Source organism: Balaenoptera musculus, chromosome 18 (assembly GCF_009873245.2).
Source record: "Balaenoptera musculus isolate JJ_BM4_2016_0621 chromosome 18, mBalMus1.pri.v3, whole genome shotgun sequence".
Classification (NCBI taxonomy): Eukaryota; Metazoa; Chordata; class Mammalia; order Artiodactyla; family Balaenopteridae; genus Balaenoptera; species Balaenoptera musculus.
In genome coordinates, this window is record NC_045802.1 from 15,898,841 (window position 1) to 15,926,804 (window position 27,964).

Consider the following 27,964-nt stretch of genomic DNA (forward strand, 5'->3'; position numbering starts at 1 on the left):
TGTGAGGGCAGAGTGCAAAGAGTATGGCAGTTAGAATTAAAATATGAGTCCATGTCCATCCAACCCGGCAGGAGTTAATTTCCTTCCCAAGCGTCGAATTCTTTATCTGTAAAATGTGGTAGGCAGATTGAATCAGAAAACATTAAGTGATTCTAAATTTCTAAAAGACTTCTTTTCTCAGGACTTCCCTGGTGGTCCAGTGGCTAAGACTCCACGCTCCCAATGCAGGGGGCCCAGGTTCAATCCCTGGTCAGGGAACTAGATCCCAGATGCCACAACTAAGAGTTCGCATGCCACAACTAAAGTTCCTGCATGTGGCAACAAAGACCCAGTGCAGTCAATAAATAAATAAACAAATATTTTTAAAAGACTTCTTTTCTCTATTTCCCTCTTTCTTCCAATTACAAAAGCTTAAGCTGTAAAATCATAATCCAGCCTACCTGTTTTCCATATACTTGAGATTAATTCACATACGTTCTAAATAACATGATATTATGATACTTCCGGCCCCAGGCTGGAAGCCCTGCCTCCGCTTAAGGTATTGTTTTAAACCAAAGTTTACAGTGTCTGTTGACGGCCAAGACCCTCACTCTCCACCCTTCCTCCACCCCACCCTGAGGCTCCTGGGACTCAGTAGAGGCTGGGGGCCCTACTCATCCCTCCTCTGCTCTTGCCCAGCCTGGGGGAAGGAAAGAGGGCAGAGGAGAGGTGGGCAGCCTTTAGCACCCTGCAAGGTTCTCGTCCCCTTGGGCAGTGGGCACAAGAGCCCTCTTACCAACCCTGGGCTGTTTCCTGGGGGCTCTCCAGACCCCTCTCTAGGACCAAGCCCCCCCATCACACTGGGAGTGTGGATTCCAGCAAAGGAGCTGGGAAAAGACCACCTATGGGGGGGACCCCAACTTAAGGCCAAGGACTGGGTGTGTTGGATGCTTATGACACACCAGCCCAAGTCCCTTTGCTGAGAAGACTCCTTGGACTATTTCCCAAGAAACCGCCACATACATCCCTTTACAAGGCACCCCTTCCCTATGTACTCCTCATCTGTGTTCTGTTTGACCAGCAAAGAAATAGTAAACGTCCTCTATTAGAAAAAAAAAAAAAAAAAATACACACACCAGTTTCAGAATGGCACTCCTGGGGTCTTGGCTGCCAGCTTGGTCCAGGAGCACATTGTCAGCATCCTGAGGCCAGGCAGCCCCCTGACATGCATCCACTGCCCAGGTTCCAGTTGATGCTCTCCTGGGAGACAAGACCTTCCTTTCCAAAATGTTTACTTTTCGCTCAGAACAACGATGGATAGGTCTTCATTTGACTCACTACCTGAACAATCAGCTTCTTATATTCTTTCTCCAAAGCAGAACTAACTCACATAAAGTTTGTGTCGAGTCCCCAGCACTCTTTCTTGCATAAAAAAACAGTAAGATATCACCCAACTCTGGCCTGAAAGTTCTTCTGGAATATCTTGTGGTATCACCGTATCTAGGTAACCTAGGAATAGTCATAATTGACTTAATCAGCCAAAGATAAAACCTGTTCAATACTGCCCGTGCAGGAGTCAAATCTGAAGGATTTAAAACTTAATAAATTACAGTTCAGGGTTGTATTAGTGAGCTGACTTTGTTCCAGCCCTTCTTCCTGTTGAAACTCTCAGGTTTGTTTCAAGTTGGAACCTGCCAAGCTGCATCTTGTCATTTTTCATATTCACATGAGAGACCAAGCCCTATTTCACTCTTGTTTAAATTTTTATTATCATAGTTAGTAGTAATAAGCCAATAGAAATAAGATAACGAAGGGAAAAGCTCCAGATAAATAACTTCTTCCTTATGAATTAAAACACATGCGGACACCTGTGTCAGTTACCACCTCCCCACATCCTGTCCTGCTGTACAAATAGTTACACAAAACAGTCCACAGAACAATGTGAGCAGCTGATACCCTGAGCTGGGCAAAGGGCCCCAGTTGTGTGAAGTCTCAGGCTGATCTCGGTCTAGATGACCAGCTTCTCCACACTCAGCGTACTTGTGGTTTCATCCTCTTCGTTTGACCCAAAATATCCCGGGAGGTCCAGCATCCCCTGCTCTGCCTCAGTGAGGCCGAAGGATGTGTTGTCGTAGTAGGCGAACTCCGGGTGGGCGGGGAAGCTCTGGCACTTGTCTTTCCGACCCTGAGAAGGGCTCAGAGGACTGACCCTCTGGTAGCTATCTCTGGGGGCCGGGGAGGAAGGCCGCTTCCTTGAGACATTCCTGTGGCTGGGGGACGGTCCCCTCCGAGCCCGGTGAGGCTCCGTCCTCTCACCTCCGGCCACGAACCCTGCCTGGCGATCCCCCAGGTCTGGTTTCCTCGTGGGCTGCCCCAGGGTGTGGGGTTTAGGGAAAGGGCTTAACGGACCACTGGTGCCACCTGCCCCGGGACAATGGTCCCGTTTCTCCGGAAGCAGGGCAGCGCCTCGACTCGGGGGCCGGACTCGCTCTCCCGCCTGGTCCCACGTCCGGCTCCTGCAGCTGTAGGCGGGGGCTTGCCGGGGGGTCAGGGTGGACAGGCTCCGCTCCCGGAACGGTCGGGCCTGCCTGGCCTCGTGGAAGCTTGCCGTCCTCCGGAAATGGGACCCCCGGGGGTGGCTCCGCATCTGCGACTTGCGGAGGAGGCTCTGGCTGGGGCTGACGGCGCAGCTGGCCGGCGAGAGCGGGTGGTCCAGCCGGGAGGGGGGCCGGTCCCCGGCGCCGACCGCGGGCGGCTGCTCCAGGAACGGGGATTTGAGGCGGAACTTGCCGGCCGCGGCTTCTTCGGGGCTCTCGGAGCCTCCGGGGGTTGCGGCGACGGCGGCGTCGATGGCGGTGTCCGTCAGGGGGCTCTGGGACACGTGGTACACCTTGGTGGTCTCCGTCAGGCCTTTCTTCTTCATCTCCTTCAACTGCTGCTGGGCCAGGCGGTAGCTGAACAGGGGCGGGATGATCTTCTGGGCGTTGGACTGGAAGCTCTCGCTGCCCGAGGTCTCGTCGTCGGGGGGCGCGCTCCGCCGGTAGGTCAGAGGGATGCCCTGGTCCCCAGGGCTCCCCGCCGGCCCGTCGCCCGCATCTGAGAAGCTGCCACGGGGCTCGCTCAGCTCGCAGATGTTCTCCTCGTCTGAGTTCTTCCGGCAGCCGGGCGCGTGCAGGGAGTTGTGGCGGACTGGGGTGCTGCACTTGGGGGCGCGGCCCAGCTTCCGCCACAGCGTGATGAGCACGGTGGCCACGATGATGAACAAGCACAGGGATATCCCAGTGACCGTCACGATGTTGTTGGACTTCACGGGAGCCTGGGGCTGGAAAGGAGACGGAGTGGATGGCTGGAAAGCTACAAAAAAAAAAAAAAAAAAAAAAAAGGAAGAACGAATGCATTCTCTAGTATCGTTTTCTCTGCCTGGGTCTAAGGTCTCTGAGTGGCTTGCTCTAATTACGTAGCAATTAAAGAAGGAAGGAAAATAAACAAGGACTGGGATTTCTGGTCTTACATATATTTCTGCAGGCAGGCTTTTAAGCCAAGCTGAAAAACAGAGACTGGTAGAAGCGAGGTGAGCAGGTGAGCCACCATCAAGGTGACTCCTTGGCTCACTGGCTCTTGCTGACACTTGTCCCCAATTTTCTACACAGAAGCCTCATGAGGAACGTGTCAAGGTAAAAATCAAGGTTTTTCACTTAAGGGAAACATGGGATATCTATAATTAAACGTACCTTTGAGATGCACCTCGGAAAATATCTGCCAAGTGTAACACTTGGAATGCAAAACAATTTAGGCAGGTTGTAGCTAAATTTGCACATCTCAAGAGAAATTAATAGGTGAAAATAAGTCTTTTGGCAATATGCTACAGCTCACTTTTCTCTCCCAATGTCCAGGAACTGCCTTTCCTAAGTGTTGAAGCCTCTGCTTTCTCACTCTTGCTTTCTCAGCTGTTCACTCCCCTTCCTACCTTCCATGTGGCATTGATTTTTCTTCTTCTTCCCTGCTCTCTCAAACTGGTGTGTCTCACAGTCATCAAAATGTTTCACCAAGACTCAGACGCCACCTGGGGCCCCAGCCTGTAGTACCCGGGAACCCGAGACCACCCAATGCCACCAGGCCTCACCTCTCTTTCCTCCTTGGTCACTGTTCACCATTCAAGCCCTTCCAGTCACCTGTCCTGTATCTCTTTTTCCCATAGTCTTATCCTCACCAGTTCCGTGCCTCACCTCCATCCTCCCAACTGCGTCCCTTTCCCCTTTCCACTGCACCCTATAGGACACCTATAACCAAACTCCTCACGATCCAGAAACTTTCCACAAAACACTGTTTGTCTCCTTGCCTGACCTGAGGACAGGCCATCCCTCAGGGCACAGCCTCCCTGGCCCACTCTTGGGTGGAAGCTTTATTAGAAGCAGAGCCAGAAGCAGGGCGTGTTCCTCAGCCTCTTCATTCCTGGCTGCCATCTCAACCAACGCTTTTACCTCCGTGTAAAAGTTCTAATGTTCTGACACCCACGCCATGCACCCAGACCACCCCCTACCCTTCCCTCAACTCTGTCATCTCCCCACCTCAGGGCAGCCATCAGTTACTAGCACCTGGGTCCAGTCTTCCTCACCATCCCATAGCTGGGACCATTCATTGTCCTTCCAAGCTGCCATACCTTCCCATTGTCTGCAGCTGCTCCACTTCTGAAACCTTAAAACCTCACAGCCCACTTTCCGGCTGTATCCTCCCCTCTCGCTCACTCATTATTCATACAACGGTTACTGAACCTCGCTGCAACATCTGATTCTCCAACCCCTCCATTTTCTCTCCATCCGCCAGCCACCTTCTGCCCTCACTTCTCTCCCTACACCCAGGATCCATCGCTTAAATCCTTCTCCTGCCAATCATCTCAACTCTCTGACCTCTAACACTGAGCTGTATCCCTTCCCCTGCTCAGAAGCAAAAGTCTGTTCCTAGAAAAATCCAGACACGTGGATTATCAGCTGCTGCACCCAGGCCCCTGAGCCCTGGTGGAGAAAATAATGCACCCATGCAGGCCAGAACCTTTGTGTACTGATGGCGCCCAAACTTGACTGCCCACAAATCCTTCCGCGGGTTCCTAAGCAACGCTCTCTTCCATCCCCTACAACAGTGCTTCAAAGTTTTACCACTAATCCTCCTCCTCAGCTGCCTGCTAGATCACAAAAGTTAGAAGCTATCAAGCAAGTACCCCCCCCCCAGCTTCTTCTGCCATCCTCTCTTCCCCCATAAACTCAGCAGAAGCCACAACTCCATTTCCCTCTTTCTCTAGGGAACTAGTGGGAGAAGTGTCTTCCCATAAAGACGAGCCCACGAGGTGCTCTCTAGGCCACCCTTCTCCAGGGGGATCATCCCTCTGTACCTATTATCTCCAGCTTCTCCTCCGTGCAGCTCCACAGAAACATGTTCAAGCTCTTCGCACTTTACAAAGATCTTTCTAGACTACTGCCACAGCCATAGCTTGCTCCTTGTCTTCCCAGCTGAACGTACAGAAAGAAGGGTCCACATGTGCTGACTCCTTGTCACCTCTGGCTCCTGCAACCTGCCCCCAGGCTTCCGGTGAAGCAGCTCCTATGGAGGTCATTAACAATCTAATAGCCAAATGCAAAGGAGATCCGTCCTGATATTCCTTGAGCTTTGCAGCATTGGCTACTGTCCGACCCTTCCTGTGATTGTTTCTCTTCTTGGTTTCAACAATTATCTGATGCGGAGAGAAGACCATGGACTTTGGAGCCAGGGAGAGCTAGATCCCATCCTGGTTCCACTAGCTCTGCTCTCTCCATCGACGTCCCACCGACACTTCCACCTCCACGCGCCCAGGACTCATCACCTTCCCCCAGAACCCGCGCCTCCTCTGAGACATCTGGTCTCACGGGAACGGTGCTGCTGTCCTGCGGCTGGCAGTGCTAAGATCCTAGGTCTCACCCGCGACACTCCCCCCTCCACGCTCGCCACATCCAGACTCGCTGAATCCTTCTCTCCTCTGCATCCCCACTGCCAGGGCTTCCTTCTCCCCCTGGGTCACTGAAGAACTCTTCACAGGCCTCACTGCGGCCACTCCTGCCCCTTCTGGTTTGTACTCCACACTACAGGCAGGAGATCCCTCTACAGCACAGGTCCACTCTTCAAGGGCCCTCGGGATCTGGCCCCTGCCTACCTGTTCAGTCTCATTTTGTGCCTTTTCTTTTTTTCTTTTGGCCACGCTGTGCGGCTTGTGGGATCTTAGTTCCCCGACCAGGGATTGAACCCGGGCCCTCGGCAGTGAGAGTGCAGAGTCCTAACCACTGGACCGCCAGGGAAGTCCCCTGTCCAGCCTCATTTCTCTCACTCCCTCCTGACACTCTACTCTGCAGCCACATCAAACTCTTGCCAGGTTCCCTGGGTTTCATAGCATGCTGTCGTCTTCCAAGCTTTCATCCATTGCTCCATTTGCTAAAATTCCCTTTCTCACCTAGTTCACCAGGTGACGCCTATTCAGCTCTCAATCTTCAGCTCAAATATCACCTCCTCCAGGAACAGAGGTGTTCCCAGCATGGATTGTCACAAGCTTCCATAGCAAGCTGTGGATACCCTTCTATTGCACTGTATGCTACGCCTGCTTCTGTGTCTGCTGAGCTACTGTATCATAAGCCCCTTCCAGAGACATGGCTTATCTATATACTCCCAACCCCAGTCAATAACTGGCATAGAGTTGGTACTCAATTAATGTCATATTCATTAATAGATTCATTATTAAAAAGGTAATAGCAAAATGATCAACACCCCATCAGATGGAACGTGGGTGCAATGGCAATTGGATCCTCCCACTCTTCGTGGTGAACAAGATAGACCAAATTAACGTAGAACTACTTCACTCAGACCTTGGCGTAAAAACATCCTTTCAAAGCCAAGCAAAACTCTAGACTCTCAACCAAGTGAAAAGAATTGAATGATGAAAGACTTGTTCCCTGACTGATCATGTCTTCGTCTGCAGTGGCTGCTCCGTCAGTGGGTAGCAGCACTGCAAATGTACACAGGGACCTCTTAGCTGTTACATTTGACTCTGGCTGGAACCCTTCAAAACCGCAGCTGGAGAAAAGCCCCAAAGCTGCTGACCTCACCCATCTCTGCCTCATCTTGTCTTCCCTCTTTTCCTTGAAGTGAAGGAGACTTCCTGACACTAAGCAGCCTGCAAACAGATCTTTACATTTCCAAGGAGTGGCAAACAGGCTGAACTGGAAAAAGAGAACAGTTGGAAGAAATGATCATTTTTATCCACAGAAGCATTTATTTACCTGAGGACCACTTATAGTAGAAGTAGCCTGTAGCACTTACCCTTTCTGCTAATTTATAATGTATAAATTTCCAGTTCCCACCCAGGATTAAAGAGATTAAGATGCCAGAACATGAAATAATACCACACAGCCTCAAAAACTGATTGCTAATTCCAGGATGGTTTTAGAAAGCTAGACTGGCCTGTACGTAGAGGCAAAGTATTCAAGATAGGTAGCTTAGTATGAGGTCAGATCTAGTCCCCTGCTTTCTAGCTTTATGGTCTTGGGCAGGTGACTTACCCTCTGTCTCTGCTGCAAAGTCCTCACCTGTATGTGTAGATAATGATGTACTGACTTCATATGTGCAAGGCACTTAGAAAAAATGCCGGGCAGCAGCAAGCTCTCAAGATCTGAGCCCAGCATAAGAATCCTTGCCTTGTAGAGTTATTGTGAGCTTTGAGTGAGATAATGTAATAAATGGTTGATATTGTTGTCCCTTCTAAAAGTGCAATACAAGCCAGGGGCAGTTGATTTTTAATTCATTCGAGTATTACAGAACTCTAGATGAAATATCTTAATACAACACGCCATCCCAGAATGGAGAGGAAGAAGTTATACACAAGGAAGGAGCTGTGGACAGTAAGGGGACTTATAAAGAAAAGGGCAGACAGAGAAGAGAGCCTTAGAAGACAGTGTGAGATACAACTGGAGAAAGAACAGATTCAGGGTGGGGCTCAGGGCTGATGAAAGAAGATGGTAGGCTGGGGGCTGGGAGGAGAGCCTGGGTCTGAAGTTGTAATAGGAAAATCACAGAAGAGAGAATGTCCTCAGGATGCTGGAATAAAGGGAACAAGGCCTACAGCACTGGCTGGAAAGAGGAGACAGCAAGAATTTTGTGAGGTCACAGGTGGGGATGCTGGTCAAGGTGTTGTCAGGTGCCAGTGGTTTTGGCTACAAGATGCTCTGAGACCAAACACAGGAAAACACTTAACTCCTCCAGATCCCAAAGGGACAAGGAACCAGGGATGGTCTTCAACCTGGAATTGGAGAGTGGAAGAAGTCAGGACTGGACAGAAGGACTTCACCTAAGGGTCAGGACCACAGCAAAGGCTGGTCAACTAAATGGGGAGCTGGCTGTGTCTCAGAAGGGGCGATGGTGTGTGGGAAGAGCAAGGATTCTCTTGTTACTGTAACCTGTGGCAAATGAATGGGATTCAGCTCCGTAAGCTGCAGCCAACCCAACTGAGTGACCTGAGCATCACACCATAGACCACCCACATCAAATACTCACTGAGCACCTCCTAGTGGGGGTCATTTCAAGACGCTCAGAGGATGAAGGAAGGGCCAGCCCCCAGGTGATGGCAAGATGAACTTCCCCACCTTCTCCTCCTGGGCGGGGGGTTGGGGGTGGGGGGGGGAAGAATAAACACAGAGCCCTTCAGTGGATAAGAGAAGGTGCCTTGCCCCATTTTGGACAAATAATGTCCATTTTGGTTCCCTGGGGCTTCTCGGAGATGAGGAGGGGAAAAACTCTTTTTTTAATGTTTTCCCACAATTTCTGGGGGGAGAAGTAAAGGAGGGAGGAACAACAACAACAAATATCGGGAAGAAATCATCATCCCTCCCATTTTTTGTATTTTTAAACATGATTCCGTATGTCTGAATCTTTCATTTACACCGATGTCCTTGTCATTTCCCCCATCTTCGACGGGGTTAAGTCCCCTGTCATCTCCCTGGCAAGACACCCCCAGTCGCAGACACACTGAAGGGCACAGAGTCTGTACAGCCAGAAGCAGCAGCGACAGAGCGTCGAGCCCACTCCTGAACTCAGGCTGGTGACTGCCAGGCAGGTCTGGGTTCGACAGTCCCTCTGGGAAGAGGCTTGCGAAGGAGGGTGGATACCTACCCGCACAGTCCTCCAGGGAACACGGGGAGCTCTCCGAGGACATTCCAGGGCAGCCAGGTCGGGAGGGGGAGGAGGTCAGGCACAGGCGGCGACGCTCTCTGACACCGTCCCCACACGTGGCACTACACTGGCTCCACGGCTGCCACAGTCCCCAAGTTTCTGCAAGGACATCGGCCAGGCTTTTAATGCTAGCTCACTTGAGAATCAGAATTTAACTGCACCCAAATGAAGCAGCAAAACTGAAATCTCAGGCTTTGAAAAGTCAGTAAAGAAGAACATTCCCAAAGAAGTGGAAGGCTGGAATGTTGCTGCTCCCCCTACAACAAAGGAAAGCTGTATAATCTACAAAATATCAACCTTTCTAGAACTCTTCAGAGAGCTAAGGTCACAGGACAACCAAATGGCCTGAATTAGAAGGACAGACAGACTCCTCCAAGGAAAGCCAGGATGCAAACATTGCTTCCTGGGGCAGATGCCAGGCCTCATACAAGCTGGTGAGAAATCATCTAAAAATATGATGAACCGCCAGAAGCCTGGTGTGGGCTAGCATGAGAATACAGAACCCCTGGGAGCCACGCTACCCAACTGGGAATTTGTACCCACTTGCAGGCTCTTCTCCACGGATCTCACCAGATGTCCACAAGGAGGACTGAGGGCAGGCACAAGACCAGGGAGAGCCTCCCTCATGGTGGAGGCCAAGGAGGGGAGGAGAAGCACTCTGGGAAAGACACAAACCTCACCCAGATCCTCCTCCCCGTCTGCTCTATCAACAAAAGCCCCAACCACTGGGGAGGGCAGAAAACCCTGTCACTCTAAGAGCAGCAGCTGAAACCTAGTGCTGCCAAGGAATGGAAAAAGAAGAAAATCTTTCACCCCTAGAGAGGAGGAGAAAAGACCCTGGGCCCACACTAATAGAGAGCTTCTACCACCGGCAAGGGGCAGGATCATTACAAAGCCCCATCCCTGAGACTCAGAGGCAGAGCACTTGCCTAAGACAAAGGCTGAACCAGAACAAGATGTTCTTCCACTCCCACCACCTAACACCCACCCTGCTCCAGGCTAGCAATTACCAAGTATCAAATAACAAGAGTCTACTGCTGGGGGAGAGGCAAGAGTGACAAGGAAAAGCCTTTCTGATGTGCAGGCTCGAGCCTAAAGTTGAGGGTGCAACAGAAGTATGGAGAAAACCCTCTGGCAACCCAATTCCTACCCTAAACACAAGGCAACATTAGAAAATTTTGAACTCGATCGTGCACTGAGGATAGCCATAGCAACAGCAAAAACTCAAACACAGCTCAATTCCTTATTATATAATGTGACCCAATCTCCACACTAAAGTCCTAGCATAAATAGGGTATGCCAATTTCCAGGCATAAATGCTATTTATCAGTGTCTACAGTTCTAAGAAAATGTCCAACTTTCAACCAAAAATTATGAGACATACAAAGAAGCAAGAAAAAAACAATAAAATATCCAAGTAATTCAGATAACCAGACTCAGATGTGACCCAGACATTTGAACTATCAGAGAGAGATATTAACTATGATTAATATGTTAAAGTTTTAGTGGGAAATGTGAATAAGATGCATGAACAGATGGAAATTTTCATCAGGGAATTGTAAACTAAAAAGAGTTCATCGGAATGCTAGAAATTAACAGCATGGCAACAGAGATGAAGAATGCCTTCTAGAGGCTCATCAACAGACTCAACATAGCTGAGGAAAGAAACAGTGAAACTGAATATATATCGACAGAAATCACTCAAACTGAGACACAAAGAGAGAGAGAAAAAAAGAGTGAATAAAACAGAATACCCAAGAGCTGTGGGACAATATCAAATAGTCTGTCATACATATGACTAGAATCCCAGAAGAAAAAGAGACTAATGTACAAGAATTCTCCAAAATTAATGAAAGACACCAAACTACATCCAAGATGCTCAGAAAACATGAAGCAGTATAAACACAAAAAAGCAAACAAACAAAAAAGTTAAACACACTACACTCAAACTGTTAAAAACTAAAAACAAATAGAAAACTTTGAAGGCTGTGGTGGGAGAGAGGGGGCAAGGTGGAATTACATCACATACAGAAGAATAAAAATCTGAATTATAACACACTTCTCATCATGCAAGCCAGAGATAATGGAGTGACATCTCTAGAGTACTGAAGAAAAAACTCACCAACCCCAAATTCCATATCCAGTGAAAATATCTTTCAAAAATGAAGGAAAAATAAAGACTTTTTCAGATGAATGAAAATTAACAGAATTAATTATCAACAGCCCTTCACTATAAAAAATGTTCAAAGAAAATCCTTCAAGCAGAAGGAATGTGATACCAGGCAAACTTGCATCAATATAAAGAAATGAAGTGTGCTAGAATTAGCATTTATAGAGGTAAAGATAAAATTTACTTCTTCTTATTTTCAAATGTTCTAAAATATAATTGATGATCTAAAGCAAAACAGTAGCAATGTATTATGTGTTTATACCATATATAAAGTAAAATGTATAACAATCATTCAAAGAATGGGAGAAATGAATTGGAATTGTACTGTTATAAGGTCTTTACACTGTACGTGAAGCAAGATGTTAACTGAAGGTAGACTGAGAGTAATTAAAAATGTACACTGTAAACTCTAGGACAACCACTAATAAATATTTTAAGGTATAAATAATAAACCAATAGTGTGGTTAAAGTAATTCATAAAAAATAGTCAACTAATCCAAAAGAAGGCAGACGAAAAGAGGAAAAAGAAACAAAGAACAGACGGAAAAAATATAAAACTACCAAGATGGTAGATCTTAATCTAACCATACAATGATTACACTAAATATAAATAATCTAAACACCAATTAGAAGACAGAGTTTGTGAGACAGGATAAAAAAGCATGACCCCACTATATGCTGTTTAGAAGAAACTCACTTTAAATATAAATACATAAAAAGGTTAAAAGTAAAAAGGTGGGAGAAGTTATACCTTGGAAACATTAATCAAAAGAAAACTAGGGGCTTCCCTGGTGGCGCAGTGGTTGAGAGTCTGCCTGCCAATGCAGGGAACACGGGTTCGAGCCCTGGTCTGGGAAGATCCCACATGCCGCGGAGCAACCAGGCCCGTGAGCCACAATTACTGAGCCTGCGCGTCTGGAGCCTCTGCTCCGCAACAAGAGAGGCCACGATAGTGAGAGACCCGCGCACCGCGATGAAGAGTGGCCCCCACTCGCCGCAACTAGAGAAAGCCCTAGCACAGAAACGAAGACCCAACATAGCAATCACTCAATCAATCAATAAATCAATAAATCTTAAAAAAAAAAAAAAAAGAAAACTAGAGTGGCTTTATTAATATCAGACAAAGCAGACTGCAGAACAAGGAGTATTACCAGAGATAAAGAGGGATGTTACATAATGACCAAAGGGTCAATTCAGCCAGCAGCCTTAACAACCACAAATAGGGATGCAACTAACACCAGACCTTCAAAATACATACTACAAAACACTCCTAGAACAGTCATTACTGATTGACAAATGCAAACATCTCTTCCAAGCATATAAGTAATCACTGCCAGAGAGAATAATTGACTAATTCCCTACAAATAATTATCCTAAGTCCCTTCTCTGTGAGCACCCATCCAATCCCAAGACCTACCAGGTCATGCCCACACTAGGCACAAGATATCCTCTGCATAAAAGTCTCTCTTCATCGTTATGGACAAAACCTCACAATGCAGTCAAGGGTATACAAAGCACTACAAAAACATACGGAAAACATGCAGGGCAGTTACATTCTCAGGTGAGCCAAGTGGTGCAATCTTTGGAGTGAGTCATGGCGTGTGACTTCTTTACAGCAATTAAAAGTCTTGGATTGTCACAAGAGTGGGAGCATTACAAACCAGTGTCCTGGACCAACATCAGCTGAGGTGTGGTAATTATGTTCCACCCAGAGGTCCAGCAGAACACACTGTTGGTTCTGTGCCTCCCAGATCACACTGTAGCTCCTCAAATGGCAGAACAACAAGCCAGCTTTGTCCTCAAGCTTCAGAGCTGCTCAGACACTGAGCTCCCAGTGCTTGCAAAGCTTTGGGAATCTCATATTAAGTCTCTCTGAGCTGAAGTATTGATTTATTTTTGAAAAATCTACTGGGAATTCCACTACTGTGAAATCTAATTGAAAAGTCAATACATAGTTTATCCTTCTCTTGTGCTCATATTTAAGACCACAAAAGGTAGAATTACAAAAGCTGAGCATCCTTTTTGTATTCTTTCTTAACTCTTCTTTTACTTTACATAGACATTATTTAAATCCATAAAGTCATTTGTCAAACTAAAAACAAAAATTCCATTAGTGGGCACCAGGGGGACAAAAAAAATCAAAGTTTTGATAAAAGCATGAATCTTAATGTCAAAAATCTCACTTTGAAATGTGCTTTTTTCCTTTGAAAGTAAAATTATGGCTGGCAGGAACATCAACAATTTAAAAAATAAACATTTAAACTAAGTTTTAGGTTCTTTTACTGCTAAACCAAATTAATCGAACAGAAAACAAGGGAAATCACTCAAATAAAGCAATGAACAGATTTAATCAGCCAAAATTTTAAAAATGTCTTAAATACCTCTATTTGTTCCCTGAAGATTTCTGTTAATAACACTGAGGAAAATACTTGGCAAAAAGGGAACTCATTGGCTAGCTATAGTTCACATGTTACAAATGAAGAGTAAGATGACCACTATTCTAAACAGTCTTACTTCATGAATGAAAGGCCGTTTTGTTTTGTCCTGTTTATGTGTCCATACACGCACTCCCACTACGTAACAAACCTGTTTGACCAGGATAAATGCCTTTCAGGCCACTCTAGAGGATATTAATTCTGAATGAGCAAAATGTGTCTGGAATAAGAAAAGGGAGATTTGTTTCCACTCCCAAGAATATTTGAAGGCATACAGAGTATGAAATATTCACATCTGCAAGATAGTTCACTCAAGAGACTAAAGTAACTAAACAAAACATCCTTAGAAGAAAATTCTATTAAAAAAATAATAAAGTTATTATAAAATATACAAAAGAAAGAAAGAAAATTCTATAGACATGAGTAAGTAGCTAAAAGCAGCAGTGGGAACAAGGGCACTTGGATAAGCAGTTCAGGTTTTCTGTGCCCCGCACAGGCTCATTCATATTAGACCAATCATGCTTATGCCTGGGCCAGTGGGTTACATGTCTTTCAGGAGGGGTGGGAAGCACAAGATGAACCAATGACATGAGGAGGAAAATACTGGAACTTTTTCGATCTAAAAGTTTCATATTGTTTAATATCTAGATTGATAGATGATTATATGGGAGCCAGCATGGAATAGTGGGAATAGCAACAGCTCAAGCCAGTCTAACCACCAGCAGTGGGTAAGCCACAAACCTTGGAAAAGTTACTTAACCTTTCCGTGCCTCATTTCTTCACCTATAAAATTGACAATACAATAAGCCTAACTCATAGGGTTATTATAAGGATTAAATGGGTTAATATTCATAAAGCACTTAGAGCAGTTCTTGGTGCAAAGTAATCACTATATAAATGTTATTATGTCAGAAAGTCACATACAGTATGTCAGCTATTCTAAAAAAAAAAAAAAAAAAAAAAATCCCGAAGGAAGAACAGGAGCTACACCAGGTGGAAGGGTTTACTTGTTCATTCACTTTCAGAGAACTGTGGAGTATTAAACCACCTAAGGGCCTGCTTATATTAAATTATATTTTCTAGTTTTAGGTAAAACTAAGTGGACAAATGGCTTATAAAGATTCTGGCAAAGAATTAACGATGATACAATAATTAAGCGCCTGCAAAAAAAGAAGCAAATGACAGGATGACAGTACTCCTATTCTTGGTAAAAAGCTCTTGTTCAGTCACACTGTGAAGGAAAAACAAGACCATCTAATCAGAGAAACAAGAAGATGGCCAACAAATTTAAATTATCAAGAAAACTATGTGTTAAATATATACAATTAAAAAAATATATATATATATACAATTTTTACTTGTCAAAAAAACTAAGTAAAAAAAAATTATGTGACTATGAATGTATACCCTCTATCATTAATTCTCAACTTTGCCCTAAATATATATTTTGCCTTGAGATACAGGGTCCATTATCCCTTATCTGACAACCTTGGGGCAGATGAGTTCAGAATTTAGAATTTCTCAATTTAGACTTTTGCATGTTATTACAGCGCCCGTGCCAGATATTACTAACACTCCCCTAGCAGCGTCCCATAATCACACACATTAACGCTTCTGCAGAGAAACACATAAGCATTCACACTAAGTAGGATAAATGAAGGTCACAAATAATCATTTTTGACATCTTTTTGCTGTAAATCAGTATTTACGGTTTTAAGGTCCTAAGACATATTTGGAAAAAGAGACAAACATATCAAACCCTTTATTCCCCTTCCAAAAGGAACTAATGAGAAATTCATTGTGAGTTGGTGGGTCACACCTCATGGTAGGTTCAATGGGGTTCCTGAATGATGCCATTTGGCAAAAAAAAAAAAAAAAACAGTCTTTAGTGGTCAGAGCTGTCAAATTAAATGGAAAATGAAAAGAACTCGATTTAGTTATAAACTTTTATACTAAAAACACAAAGGCACTGAGTTTCCCACCGCTAGCATCAATTTCACTGATCAACCAAACAGAGTCCCTGTTGGGCGGCCACACAGAGAAGCTGGGGTCCCCAGGAACGTTTAGCCCCTCGAGGTACTGCTTCCAGCCCTACTGCCCGGTCGTGTCTCATTGCTGCAGCCCTCAGCCTAGACACAGGGCATCACTCCCCTCTGCCCCTTCCCAGGGAGAACCAACACAAAGACCTCCTGCTCCCAAGGTCTTTCACCACGTGGCCCGAATTCCTTTACTCCCCTTGGTTTGTTTCTACTAAATTCAGTCAATCAGAATTTTTTTTCCCTCTAAATAATAAATTCTTTTGAAACGGCAAGCATATCTTGAATGATTAGTTTCACATAATTGTTCTTCCACTGATACCTAGCTGAGACATCAGAGTGCAATTTTCACTTTAATAGACATGTACTGAGTACCTGTTAATGTGGCAGGTGTACAAAGCGGGCCAAATAAGGATCATAAATAGCTTCCTGGCAGCCCAAGTCGGCTTCTGCTGCCAAATGAGCTTCTCCAATCTGGGGGCGGGGTGGAGGAGGGGAGAAACGTGGGGAGAAAGACCCTGAACAAGCAATGACAGAAGTGATAAATGCCATGAAAGAGGAACTAAGGATGCCGGGCCAGAGTGCAGCGGGGAGTTTACCTAGTCTGGGGTTGAGGAAGAGTCACCAGGAGGAGACTTGGGGGACGGGTTAATGCTAACCAAGCGAAGGCGGGAGGAGCGTTGCCCAGTCTCCAGCCCACCCGTGGATGCCCATCCTCATAAGAGTGAGCTGTCAAGTGAGGTGACTGACAAGTTTTCAGCAAGGGAATAGCCTCAGCTGACCTGAATTTTCAACAGTCCCTCTCTGACTGCCTTGAGAGAATGAAGTGGATGGAGGGAGGGAACCAATTAGGGGTCTATTGCAAGAGTCCAGGTGGGAGATGATGGATGCTTAAACCAAGCGGTATCAGTGGAAATGGAGAGAAGTGCAGAGATTGAGACAGAGATTTTTTGAAGAGACAAAATCCACAGGACCTAGTGATTTATTCATAGGAAGTGAAGAAGAGGAAGGCTCCTGGGTTTGGGGTTTGAACAATGAGATGGGGTGGAGTCCTGTACTGAGGAGCAGGCTTAGGGGGTGGGATGATGAGTCCGGTTCCAGATATGCTGCTTTTGAGGCGCCCGGGAGACATCTGGGGGGTGACAGCTATTCAGCACTTGGATGCAGGGGAGAGATACCAGTATGGAGTCAACAGCATCAGGACAGTAAATACCTAGCGAGTGTGTGAAGAATGAAAAATGCTGAGGTTCTAGGATAGGATGCAGAAGTCCAAGCCTTAAGGGATGCGATGGGGTCATGGAACCAGCCGGCAAAGGAGACCTGGAAGGAACAGCCAGGGAGGTAGGAGGTAAACAAGGCGAGTGTAATGTCACAGAATCAAGGTCAACCAAGATACGGACTGGAAAGCATCCCCAGGGTTTGGGACCCGGAAGTCATTCTCTGGCTGCTTTAGTGAGAGCATTTGCAGGGGAGGGGTATGGGTTTGGAGTGGGTTGAAAAGTGAATGGGGGTGAGGAAATAAACCCCAAAGTACAGGTGGCTTTTTCAGGAACCGGGGCTATAAAAGGAAGACGAGAGAAAGAGGTTGTGCTCTGGGGGAGAACCAGGGGATGAGGGGTGATTTTGTTTCGTTTTTAGATGAGACAGTTAAGTACATTTCGAAGTTGATGGGAATGAACCAGTAAAGAAGGGACAGTTAGAGACGGAGGAGAGAGGGGAATAATGATTAACAGAAGGTTCCTGATAGAGCAGAGGGGCTGGGACCCACAGTGGAGGGGAGGGTTGACCCTGGGCTGGAGGAATGACACTGCTTCCCTGGGGACAGCAAATAGGGGGAGAGGATGGGATGGCTGCCTGCAGGCTTACGGATATTTTGGCGGGAGGGTGACGGAGCTCGGCACCTGATGGCTTCCAGATGCTCTGTGTGGCAGGAGCCCAGTCAGCTCAGAGAGTTCGGCAGGGGCGGGGGTGAGGTCCGAGGAGAGCAGAAGAGGAGCACAGTGAGTAGCACGGTGGGCCCAGGGAAGGGTGGAGGCCCGGCCTGCCCGGGTGCCGTGGGCGGCTGGCAGATGGCTGGATCCACGCAGAGCCGGGGGGCGGCTGGGTGGGTGCAATCAGAAGGACATCGGGGGCAGAGGCGTTTAGGGTATTGGTCGGAGAGTGATTAAAGGGATGGGCCTCGGAATCTAGGCTGGAGAGAGAGGTAAGTGCAAGCAGGGAAGTGGCCAGTGGGTGGGGAGAGAGTCAAAGGAAAGGGACTTCTAAGGAGAAGGAGTGAGTGAATTTGGAGCAAGAAACACGTGGGGTACTGAAGCTGCTCAGAGGCTTGGGCCGTCAGGGAGCACAGGCTTAGCGGGGACGTAAATGAGAGCACGTGTAAACGATCAGGACAATTTCTGCCAGATTAACCTCTTGCCAGGACCAGGCTTGCACCCAGGAAAAGGGAAAGAAACGCAAAGAGGAGCCTGGGGCATGGATGGAATTGTAATAACCCCACTTCTTTGTGATTAGGGAGGGCGTTATGCAAAGAATTCAAAATTTAAAGAAGTTTTTAGAAATCTTGCTTTGAACTCTCACTAAAGAGGCTTCGTTCTTATAATGAAGGAGGTAAGAGGAAAGAGACATGCTTGAGGACGTTCTAGAGGAAGTGAAAAGCTACTAAAGTACAATTTGGGATTTAGCTTTGAATTCTGATCATACCTACCATGGATTTGCCATACGATGTAATAACAGAATTTTTAAATACATGTAAAAGAATGAAATTAGAACATTCTCTAACACCATACACAAAAATAAACTCAAAATGGATTAAAGACCTAAATGTAAGGCTGGATACTATAAAATTCTTAGAGGAAAGCATAGGTAGAACACCCTTTGACATAAATCGCAGCAATATCCTTTTGGATCCACCTCCTAGAGTAATGAAAATAAAAACAAAAATAAACAAAAGGTACCGAATTAAACTTAAAAGCTTTCGCACAGCAAAGGAAACCATAAACAAAACGAGAAAACAACCCACAGAATGGGAGAAAATATTTGCAAACGAAGTGACCAACTCCAAACTGTACAAACAGCTCATACAGCTCAATATCAAAACAAACAAGTCAATAAAAAATGGGCAGAAGATCTAAATAGAAATTTCCCAAAGAAGACATACAGATGGCCAAAAAGCACAGGAAAAGATGCTCAACATCACTAATTATTAGAGCAAATCAAAACTACAACGAGTTATCACCTCACACTGGTCAGAATGGCCATCATCAAAAAGTCTACAAACAAAGGCTGAGAGGGTGTGGAGAAAAAGGAACCCTCTTGCACTGATGGTGGGAATGTAAATTGGTACAACCACTATGGAGAACAGTATGGAAGTTCCTTAAAAAACTAAAAACAGAGCTACTATATGATCCAGCAATCCCATTCCTGGGCATATATCCAGAGAAAACCATAATTCGAAAAGATACATGCACCCCAATGTTCATGACAGCACTATTTACAGTAGCCAAGACATGGAAGCAACCTAAATGTCCATCGACAGAGGAAGGGATAAAGAAGATGTGGTACATATATACAATGGAATATTACTCAGCCATAAAAAAGAATGAAATAATGCCATTTGCAGCAACATGGATGGACCTAGAGATTATCACACTAAGTGAAGTAAGGCAGAGAAAGACAAATATCACATGATATCACTTTATATGCGGAATCTAAAAAATGATACAAATGAACTTATTTACAAAACAGAAACAGATTCACAGACTTCGAAAACAAATTTATGGTTACCAAAGGAGAAAGGTCGGGGTGGGGGAAGGATAAATTAGGAGTTTGGGATTAACATATACACTCTACTATATATAAAATAGATAATCAACAAGGACCTACTGTATAGCACAGGGAACTCTACTCAATATTCTGTAATAACCTATATGGGAAAAGAATCTGAAAAAAGAACGGATATATATATATATATGTCTAACTGAATCATTTTGCTGTATACCTGAAACTAACACAATATTGTAAATCAACTATACTCCAATATAAAATAAAAATTAACAAACATAAAAAAATAAAATACAATGTAATAATAGCTGACGTTTATCACTGCTTCTTACCTGCCAGGCACTGTGCTAAGAACTGTACACATTGATTTCACTTAATTCTTACAACTCTCTGAGGTAGATACTCTTATTATCCCCACTTTATTGATGGGGAAACTAAGACCTGGAGCGGTTAGTTAGGAGTGAGCTGGGTATGCTTACCAGTACTCTTCATTTTTCAGATAAAGATGCTAATGCCATTTGGGACATTATGAGGAGCGAACCATAAAAATGATGGTACAGTTCATAGAAAATCAAGTTCACCTAAATTCAAAATAATAATTTTGATTGCATGAAGGCACCAATTTGATAAAAAAAAAAATTGCTTTAAAATCTCAATACCAACCTATATTTCTCTGAATTAGCATGCACTCCTTCTCCTTTGCGGAAAACTGGCTTCTGCTTGAAACGCCAAAGTCAAAGCAGTATTTATTCCTCCCCATGTCAAACAAAGTGCAGTTGAATACTGTTCTCCTTTCTCCCAAGGTCAGGCTGTGTTCAGCCAGCCGAATGGTCCTTTCCCCAGGGCGTCTGGGGGCTTCCTTGAAGACAGCGATCACCCCTTGGACAAAGACGCATGGCGGGGGCAGCACCCTCACCTCCACCCCGGACTCACACGTGAGCTCTGGCGCCATCACCAGCGCGTATCCAAACTTCTGGGCCAGGTCAATGGGGCCTGTGGACGTAATGACCGAGTCTCGGCCAAGCAGCTTCAGCACCACAGTGACATAGGCTTCCGGCCCCACAGGTGCACAGCCAAACTCAACCCACTGGCCTTGAGCGAGTTCTGCCCTCTTGCTAGCCCTTATCTCCAGCGGCTGGCCCTGACTCATTCTTGCCTCTGGAAGGCTGTTGGTGAAGATGACATCCACCAAGATGCCGGGCTTGTCCACGGGGAACAGGCACAGTGGCTGACTGGTAAAAAGGCCCACCTGGAAGGTGCCTTCAGCCGCCTTGGATGTCCTGTTCAGGTCAACATGAAAGACAGGCCATTCCACCTTCAGAAAGGCTCTCCTCTCCCACCAGGGGACCGGAGGGCTGCTGTCTGTGGCTTCCGGAGTCATCGTGAACCAGTAGTCGCCGGCCTCCTTGAAGTAGAAGCACTCAAACTCGAGGGTCCCCTGGGATTGGTTGGTCAGGAGGTATTTGGTGGTAACAGTCTGATTGGTGTTGGCCTCCAACAGCAGGACAGAGACATTCCTCAGCGTCCCATTGGCACCATCCAAATACTGGAAATCCACAGACACTGTCCTGTTGCTTAGTGCTACATGGCCCGGTTCCCCCAGAAGGAGATATTCAGCTTCTCCAAGAACTGAAAGGAAATGGTCAGAGTGGTTTTAAAAAGGAGTATCTGAGCCAGCACTATTGGTGACATCGATGGAAACAGCGTTTCAGACACGAGAGAAGTCTGAACTGAGCCAAGGGTGATGCACAATGCTGCTGAGTGCTGACTCTGGGAGCTGCGCCCTGAGCTGCTTCCATTCTAAAGTGGCTCTGTTCCTTCATCTCCATTTCTCATGGTTTTGTTGAAAATAATGAATTAGTGATAAATACTCTGAATTCACAACAGTCAACAATGTAATACATCAGTGATGAAAACCTAATAAAGCAAGAGTAACAACTGACAAGTCTCAGGATAAAAATCCAACACTTGACTTTTCTCATTTTAGGCATATTGTAGTGTTTAGGTATTTGGGGAAAATGGATTTACAGTGAAATGAGAGAAAGCCTGATTTAAATGATACAATACGCACTACTCTAGACTACTTAAAATGGGAGACCCTAAATATACAGTTGACCCTTGAACAACATGGGCTTGAACTGCACAGGTCCACTTACACACACACAAATTTTTTTCAGTAGTAAGTACTACAGTACTAGACGATCTGTGGTTGGTTGAATTCGCAGATACACATAGCAGATATAAAGGAACAGCACATGCAGAGGGTTGACTATAAATTTACACCTGTGCAGAAGATCAGAGCCTTTAACCCTTAAACCCCGTGTTGTCCAACGATCAACTGAACTTCTAAGTTACTGTTTTCTGACATTCAAGACAAGTGCTTGAGCATTTTCACCAGTAAAGGAAACAGTGCCTTTCCTTTGTATAAGGCAGAAATTTTTAGATGAATAAGAAATGTTGGCATTCTATCCTGCATGGGTTATTCAAGGGATAGGGTGAACATTTATGGAATAGCTAAGCTTGTCCTTAGCAATTTTAATGACATTACAGTAACTGCTATTGGCCTAGATAGGACAGATGACTACTGGCCTACAAGTATCACTCTGTTAGGATCAATTCTATCTTTTTTTAAAAAGAGACCCATCAGAGCAGCTGAAGTAAAGAGTGGGAAGAGCACAGACACACAAGAATCCCTGTTTCTATTTTGAACCCTATCCAAATACATATCAAAGGAGACAGAGTTTGGCAAATGCATCAATCAGCTGGCCTGTGACTAGGGTAAGAAACATTCTAGATTTAAGGAACTGCAGTGCCCTTTGGTTTGAAAAACAACATGTGTAAGTATGAATTTATGAGTCTTCTTATATATACATGATAATATAACATAATATTACTCTAATATAATAATAATAATGTGTACATATCATATATGTCCAAAGGACAATATGTTGTCTGGGCTGGTAGTCTTTAAATATACTCAATCAGTGATTATTCGATGATTCACTTTGATGGACAGCAGAAACCAATACAACGTTGTAAATCAACTCTACTCCAATAAAAATTTTTAAAAAAGAAAAAAAATAGACTATTCAAAGATATAAAAAAATGATTATTAGAATCAGCACATGAAAATATTGGCACATAAAGGTTTGTTTTAATTAGCTCAGCACTTCACCCATTTCTTATTTAAGATGAGGTGAAATAAAATATATAAAACTTGGATAGACCGGAATGCTTAATCAGCACTTACTTGAAAACCTTAATAGGATAAAGTTTTTTTTTTTTTTTTTTTCATTTTAGTCAGTACAGAAATTGAGGGACACTCCCTTTTGGATGGAGACAACTCATCCAAAGGCAGCTGCTTTCGGTGCAGCTTGTGTGCTGGTTCAGAGTGGACCTGACACTTTTTTGTGAACAGGCGGCTGAAGAGCTTCCAGTACTCACAGTAGCCCAGGAAGGACTGCTGAGAACAAAGGACCGAGAACAAAGCTCATATTCATTTGAATCTGATGGGGCAGAATGGTTCTGTGATGCATTTTAAGAGTGAGAGGCACACCGCACTTAGTTAACTAATGAATTGTCAATGACAGGGATACCGATGAGGCAGATCAGATTCTGCTTTGATGGGCAGCCTGTCGAAGAAAGAGACACACATGGCCCTTTGGAAATGGAGGAAACAGACGCAATGGATGGGTTCCAACAGCAGCAGAAAGGAGGTGTGTACTGAAGAGGGAACTTGCTGCTTTACTCTCAAACTCTTGTTTTTACGGGCAAGAATACACTCTCATTTAGAAAACTACAATTTGGTTGTACCACATCCTGACTACTACAGTACAGTTTTCTCCATTCTTTCATTTCCTCTCTCCTCATTCCTTTATTGTACTTAAAGGAACTGGTGTCTCAATATAAGCATGTTGCTTTAAAAAAGAAAAAACACTAACTGGTAATGGTATATTTTGATCAAAATCAAATGGAGAAGAAAAAAAAAAATCCAGGTCTATGAAAATACCTCCTTTTCCAGTAGTAGCCTTTGTACTCAACTTGTATGCTCTATTTTATGGTCAATCAACTTTTATTTTTATATTGCAGTAAGATATTCTGCTCTCAACAATAACAAACGTTCTTGCAGACTGTTTAAATGGAAAATTTTGATGTCTTTATCATTATGAAACAAAGCAAGCTTTTATAATTTTTTGAATGAGGCTGTTACATATAGAGCAATCTATTTTTAAGTACGGATAAAGGGCTTTAAAAGAAATGATCCCAGATTGGTTTTCTGCAAGTCAAGTGTCTTCTTGTTTAAATAAACTTCTTAAAAAATAAAAGACTGAGGGAGGAGATTCACTGGACAAAAGGAACGGTACACACTCTGGTCCATCCAACCGATATTACATGAGCCAGGATTCTCTGTCTCTTGGACGATAATTTCTTCATCAGTTTGAAAACAGTTTCCACTCTCATACCACCAACTGCTTAGATGTCTGAAATACTCGGAAATCATCAAAAGAAAAATAGTGGGTATTATATGCTTGAATCTACTGGTTTAGTAGTTGCATAAAACTCTCTGAGAAATGAATTTTTAGTTGAATCAAGATGAATGAAGAAAACTAACATTAAGCACCTACTATGTGCTCAGACATTCAGGTATTTCACATTCTTGAGTTTATCTTATCATCATAACAACCCTGTCAATATTGTTGCTGAAACAGAAAGAGATTTAGAAACTAGTCAAAGGCACACAGGGATTGAAGGATTGAAATTCAGATTTGCTCCAAAGGTATTACAGCAGCAAACTCTCTTGTCAAGTGAAATCTCATGTAGAACCCCAATATATAAAACATGACTTCCTGTGTATGTGAGTGAAGTTTAAACATATAATACTGAAATACTAGGAAATCAATCAAAGAGAACTGAGGGCAACATGCTTGTCTCCAATTTGTGAAATGAATGTATTTAAAGTGAAATTTGAATTAATAACGTAGAACCTTAAGAGAACCCAGGGTTGCAAGAATCACATTTATAAACCCTCCATTTATGTTTCTTCATTGGTACCCACAGCATAAGTACACACAACACTCACCATAGTCACAGAGCACCACCAACAATAGATTTGAAAAGTCTTTCAACATTTGTTTCATTCTGATCAGCAAAATCCCAGGTCTTTGGTCTCCTCATGTCCTTTCTCACATCCAAATGGTGAATTTTTCTTCAAAACACCTGAAATTAGAACTTCAAAAAAATGTTGGCTCTGTTCAGTGTGATTCATAAAATAGTAATCCTGAGATGACAAAACCATTCTAAGAAGTCAAACTGCCTAGTAATACTGAAAAGAAAACAGCAAGGACATTATTGTTCCTCCAGGGAAATGATCTGTAATTTACATGTCCTTTCCTTCCATTATAGCTCACCTGCTAAGAACTTTCAGGTCTGCCCAACACCAAGACTATCTCTGCAAAACACCACGTCTCTTACCTTTATAGCACGTCCTTAAGTGGAGAGTTGGTTGTTCTCTGCTTAATTTCATCAAAGCTCCTCGCCAACCTGGATAATATTATATCTTCACATATTTATATGCTTGGCATAGTTAATATGCCAGTTAATCAACTGACTAAAATTTTGCGAAATTTTCATTTTGCATCGTGCTGTGTAGACCTGCCTTGCTTCCACAAATGGGTTTATTAACACTGTCCTTCTTGCACAATTGGTGTGTTATCTGGATTGCTTCATTTCTTAATGCCTAGGAGCTATGTCAAAACTATCAAACCTTTAAAAAAAAAAGATACCCAGATTATTGCAATTAAATATGAACTCCAGGTGGTCCAGACTTCCCTTGGTTGGGGCACTCTAAAGAGAAAACAAGTAACAGCTATCATCTTTGTCAGCCTTCCAATACTTGTTGCTGCTGGCTGGCATGCATCAGGAGATGGATGATTTCATGCAGCAATCTTCCCAGACCACCTAGGAGGGCAGGGAAGACCTTGATGGCCTGTGGTTCAGAATGATTTGTGGGAAGAGGCACTTATTTTGATATAAACAAACTATTAGACAACAGAATAAGATGCGGGGCATTTAACAGCCAGTATTTTTCATACTTGAATCTAGGAAACTATGGGGTACTAAACATAAACAAATATATATTTTCTTAATATTTACATTCCCCTCCATTATGCAGTTAATCTATTTTTAATAAGTATATTATATTCCAAATATACGTATGTCACATCCCTTCGGATAAGACAGAAATTAAGGGAATTAAGAGGACTGACTGAAATAATCAAAAATTCAATGGAAAGGAAATTGGTGTGTCTCTATTAGCTTTCTTTCTGTAGGAGTTGGTTGAGCAAAGGAAATGCTGTATTTCCTCAAAGAGAAGCAGAGATATGAAGTGTAATCATGCAGATGATTAAGGCTCCCACCCTCCCCAACAAAAAAAAAGAAAATTCAGTTTTGTTGGAATTAGGCATGGATTTGACCCAATCCTTTCCTTGAATATGAATTGGGAAACTTGACCAAAGACAGCAGGTGAGCGTCATTTTATCTCCCGGGCAAGTGTGGGCACTTAGGGCAATTAAAATGCTTCCTTTTAGTCACTGCTACTCAGTAATCAAGGTAAGGAGAAACAAGCTATCCCTGGCCCCCAAAAGTTGTACTCCCAAATTGCTTGCTTCCCCATGACAACCATTTTTTAAAGAAGTTCTTAATCACAACTGATTTTGTGCTTATAACACATTTTCTTTCTTATGAAAAAGACTAGTAAAACAGAATAGTGTCATAATCTATATTTAGAGCTGGATGGAAATGGAATTACAAAATAATCCAGGTTACCTGAAAATAGGCTGCTTTATTTTATAAGCCATAATATGGTTTACATAATATGGATTTTTTTTTTTAATGCTCTCAAGCTTTTGAAAATAAATGCTGATTTTTTTTCACTAGCTCAACCACTAATTTGAAGATGTTAACAGAGCATCCCAGAATGGAATGGAATGCTGGGTAAAAAATCACTACGTTTTTGTTGTTGTTTTAAAGAAAATAGCATGTTTCTTTAATTTTTTTTAAACCTTGCTTGCTTATTTTCTTCCAACACGTGTTCCCAATACCACAACTGGCTACTTACAATGTTTAGCTTGAGAATCATTTTGAGAAAATAGGAACTTAGGTATACTTTATACACATTTTTAAAAACTTCTATATAGCATTCACATCCATAAACGTTTATAGACAAATTCTAAATGTATCAGCTAGAGGGTAGGAGGAAGTTGTGAATATTCTCAGTGGCTAAGGGCACCACGCTAAGCTCAGATCCCATGTTTTTGCTGAAATCAGCTGAGATACACGCTACTGTATCCCCTATAGTGTCTTCAGAGCTGCAGAAAAAGAAACTGAATTATGCTAAACTCCATGGGACCAATGATTTATGAAATAATAAAAGGAAAAACAAAAAGAAGCAAAGTGATCTTGTCCCTTCTGACAAACATGCACACGCTCAAGTGTATATCTAATAGTAATATTTATTAGGAGGAAATCGCTAATTCCAACGCGGCTCGTGTAAACGGGCTGTATTTATATATTCGGGCCAATCGGCGAATATACGCCTGGTCCCACGGGTTGGATGCTGCTTCCCCACAGCTACTCAGCTGTGCGCTCCCCACAGCTACTCAGCTTTCTCCAGGCCTGCGAGTCAAGTTTAAGCTTGGAAATCTAAGGCTGCCGGTGTCCCCAGCACAAAATCTCTTAAAATGAGGACCGTTTTGCAAGGCACATATCTCATACTGCTTGCATCCCAGTAAAGATTTCTTTATGGAAAGAAGCAAACCTGTTCTGAAACGCAGAGTATCCCAGAAGTTGTTCTTCAAGGGTCCCAACTATTCGGACTCAACACCCATCAATCTACCGTCAGCCTCAGACATTCGGCCACACCTGCGCCAGGAGAGCGCCGAGTTCAGGTTGAAGTCGGGACTCAGAGATGCCGAGACGACATTTTTTAACGCATGTCCCTGGGGGCTGAGCACCAAGGAGCGAGGGAAGGGGACCGGGTGCGTGGAGAAAACGGTCCCGTCCACCAGTGCTTTCCGGCGGCGGGGAGGGTGGGGCGGAAGGGTCCCGGGAGCCGCCGGGGACCCAGCGGCGGGAGCTCCCGCCGGGTCGCTTCCGGAAGGCTCTTCTTACCTCTGGGACCGGCGGGCGAGGTGGCGAGGCGGGCGAGTGGCCTGGGGCGCGGTGAGGCAGCGCACCGAGCATCCCGCGTCCCGGGACTGCGCCCCCCGCCCGCCGCGCGCCGCGCGCCGCTCCCGCAGCCCCGCCCGGGCCCGCCCCCGACG

General features: G+C 44.4%; 1 protein-coding gene across 9 annotated transcripts; it reads right to left on the reverse strand.

The window, feature by feature from the left end:
* Positions 1-880: 880 nt before the first annotated feature.
* THSD1 (thrombospondin type 1 domain containing 1) lies at positions 881-27,936 on the reverse strand. 9 transcript variants are annotated; one of them, XM_036831907.1, is made up of 7 exons: positions 27,813-27,827; positions 27,460-27,563; positions 25,116-25,407; positions 24,724-24,872; positions 20,307-21,272; positions 9,163-9,321; positions 1,729-3,333 (listed from the first exon to the last, which is right to left on the reverse strand). In XM_036831907.1, exons 4-7 carry the CDS (start codon positions 24,779-24,781, stop codon positions 1,988-1,990), a joined length of 2,529 nt encoding a protein of 842 aa, XP_036687802.1. In that variant the 5' UTR covers positions 24,782-24,872; positions 25,116-25,407; positions 27,460-27,563; positions 27,813-27,827; the 3' UTR covers positions 1,729-1,987. The 9 variants fall into 9 exon arrangements, with proteins under 9 accessions (XP_036687809.1, XP_036687802.1, XP_036687801.1 ...); XM_036831906.1 differs by lacking the exon at positions 27,460-27,563 and having other exon boundaries at positions 27,813-27,936; XM_036831912.1 differs by having other exon boundaries at positions 24,724-24,860; positions 27,460-27,889.
* Positions 27,937-27,964: the final 28 nt, after the last annotated feature.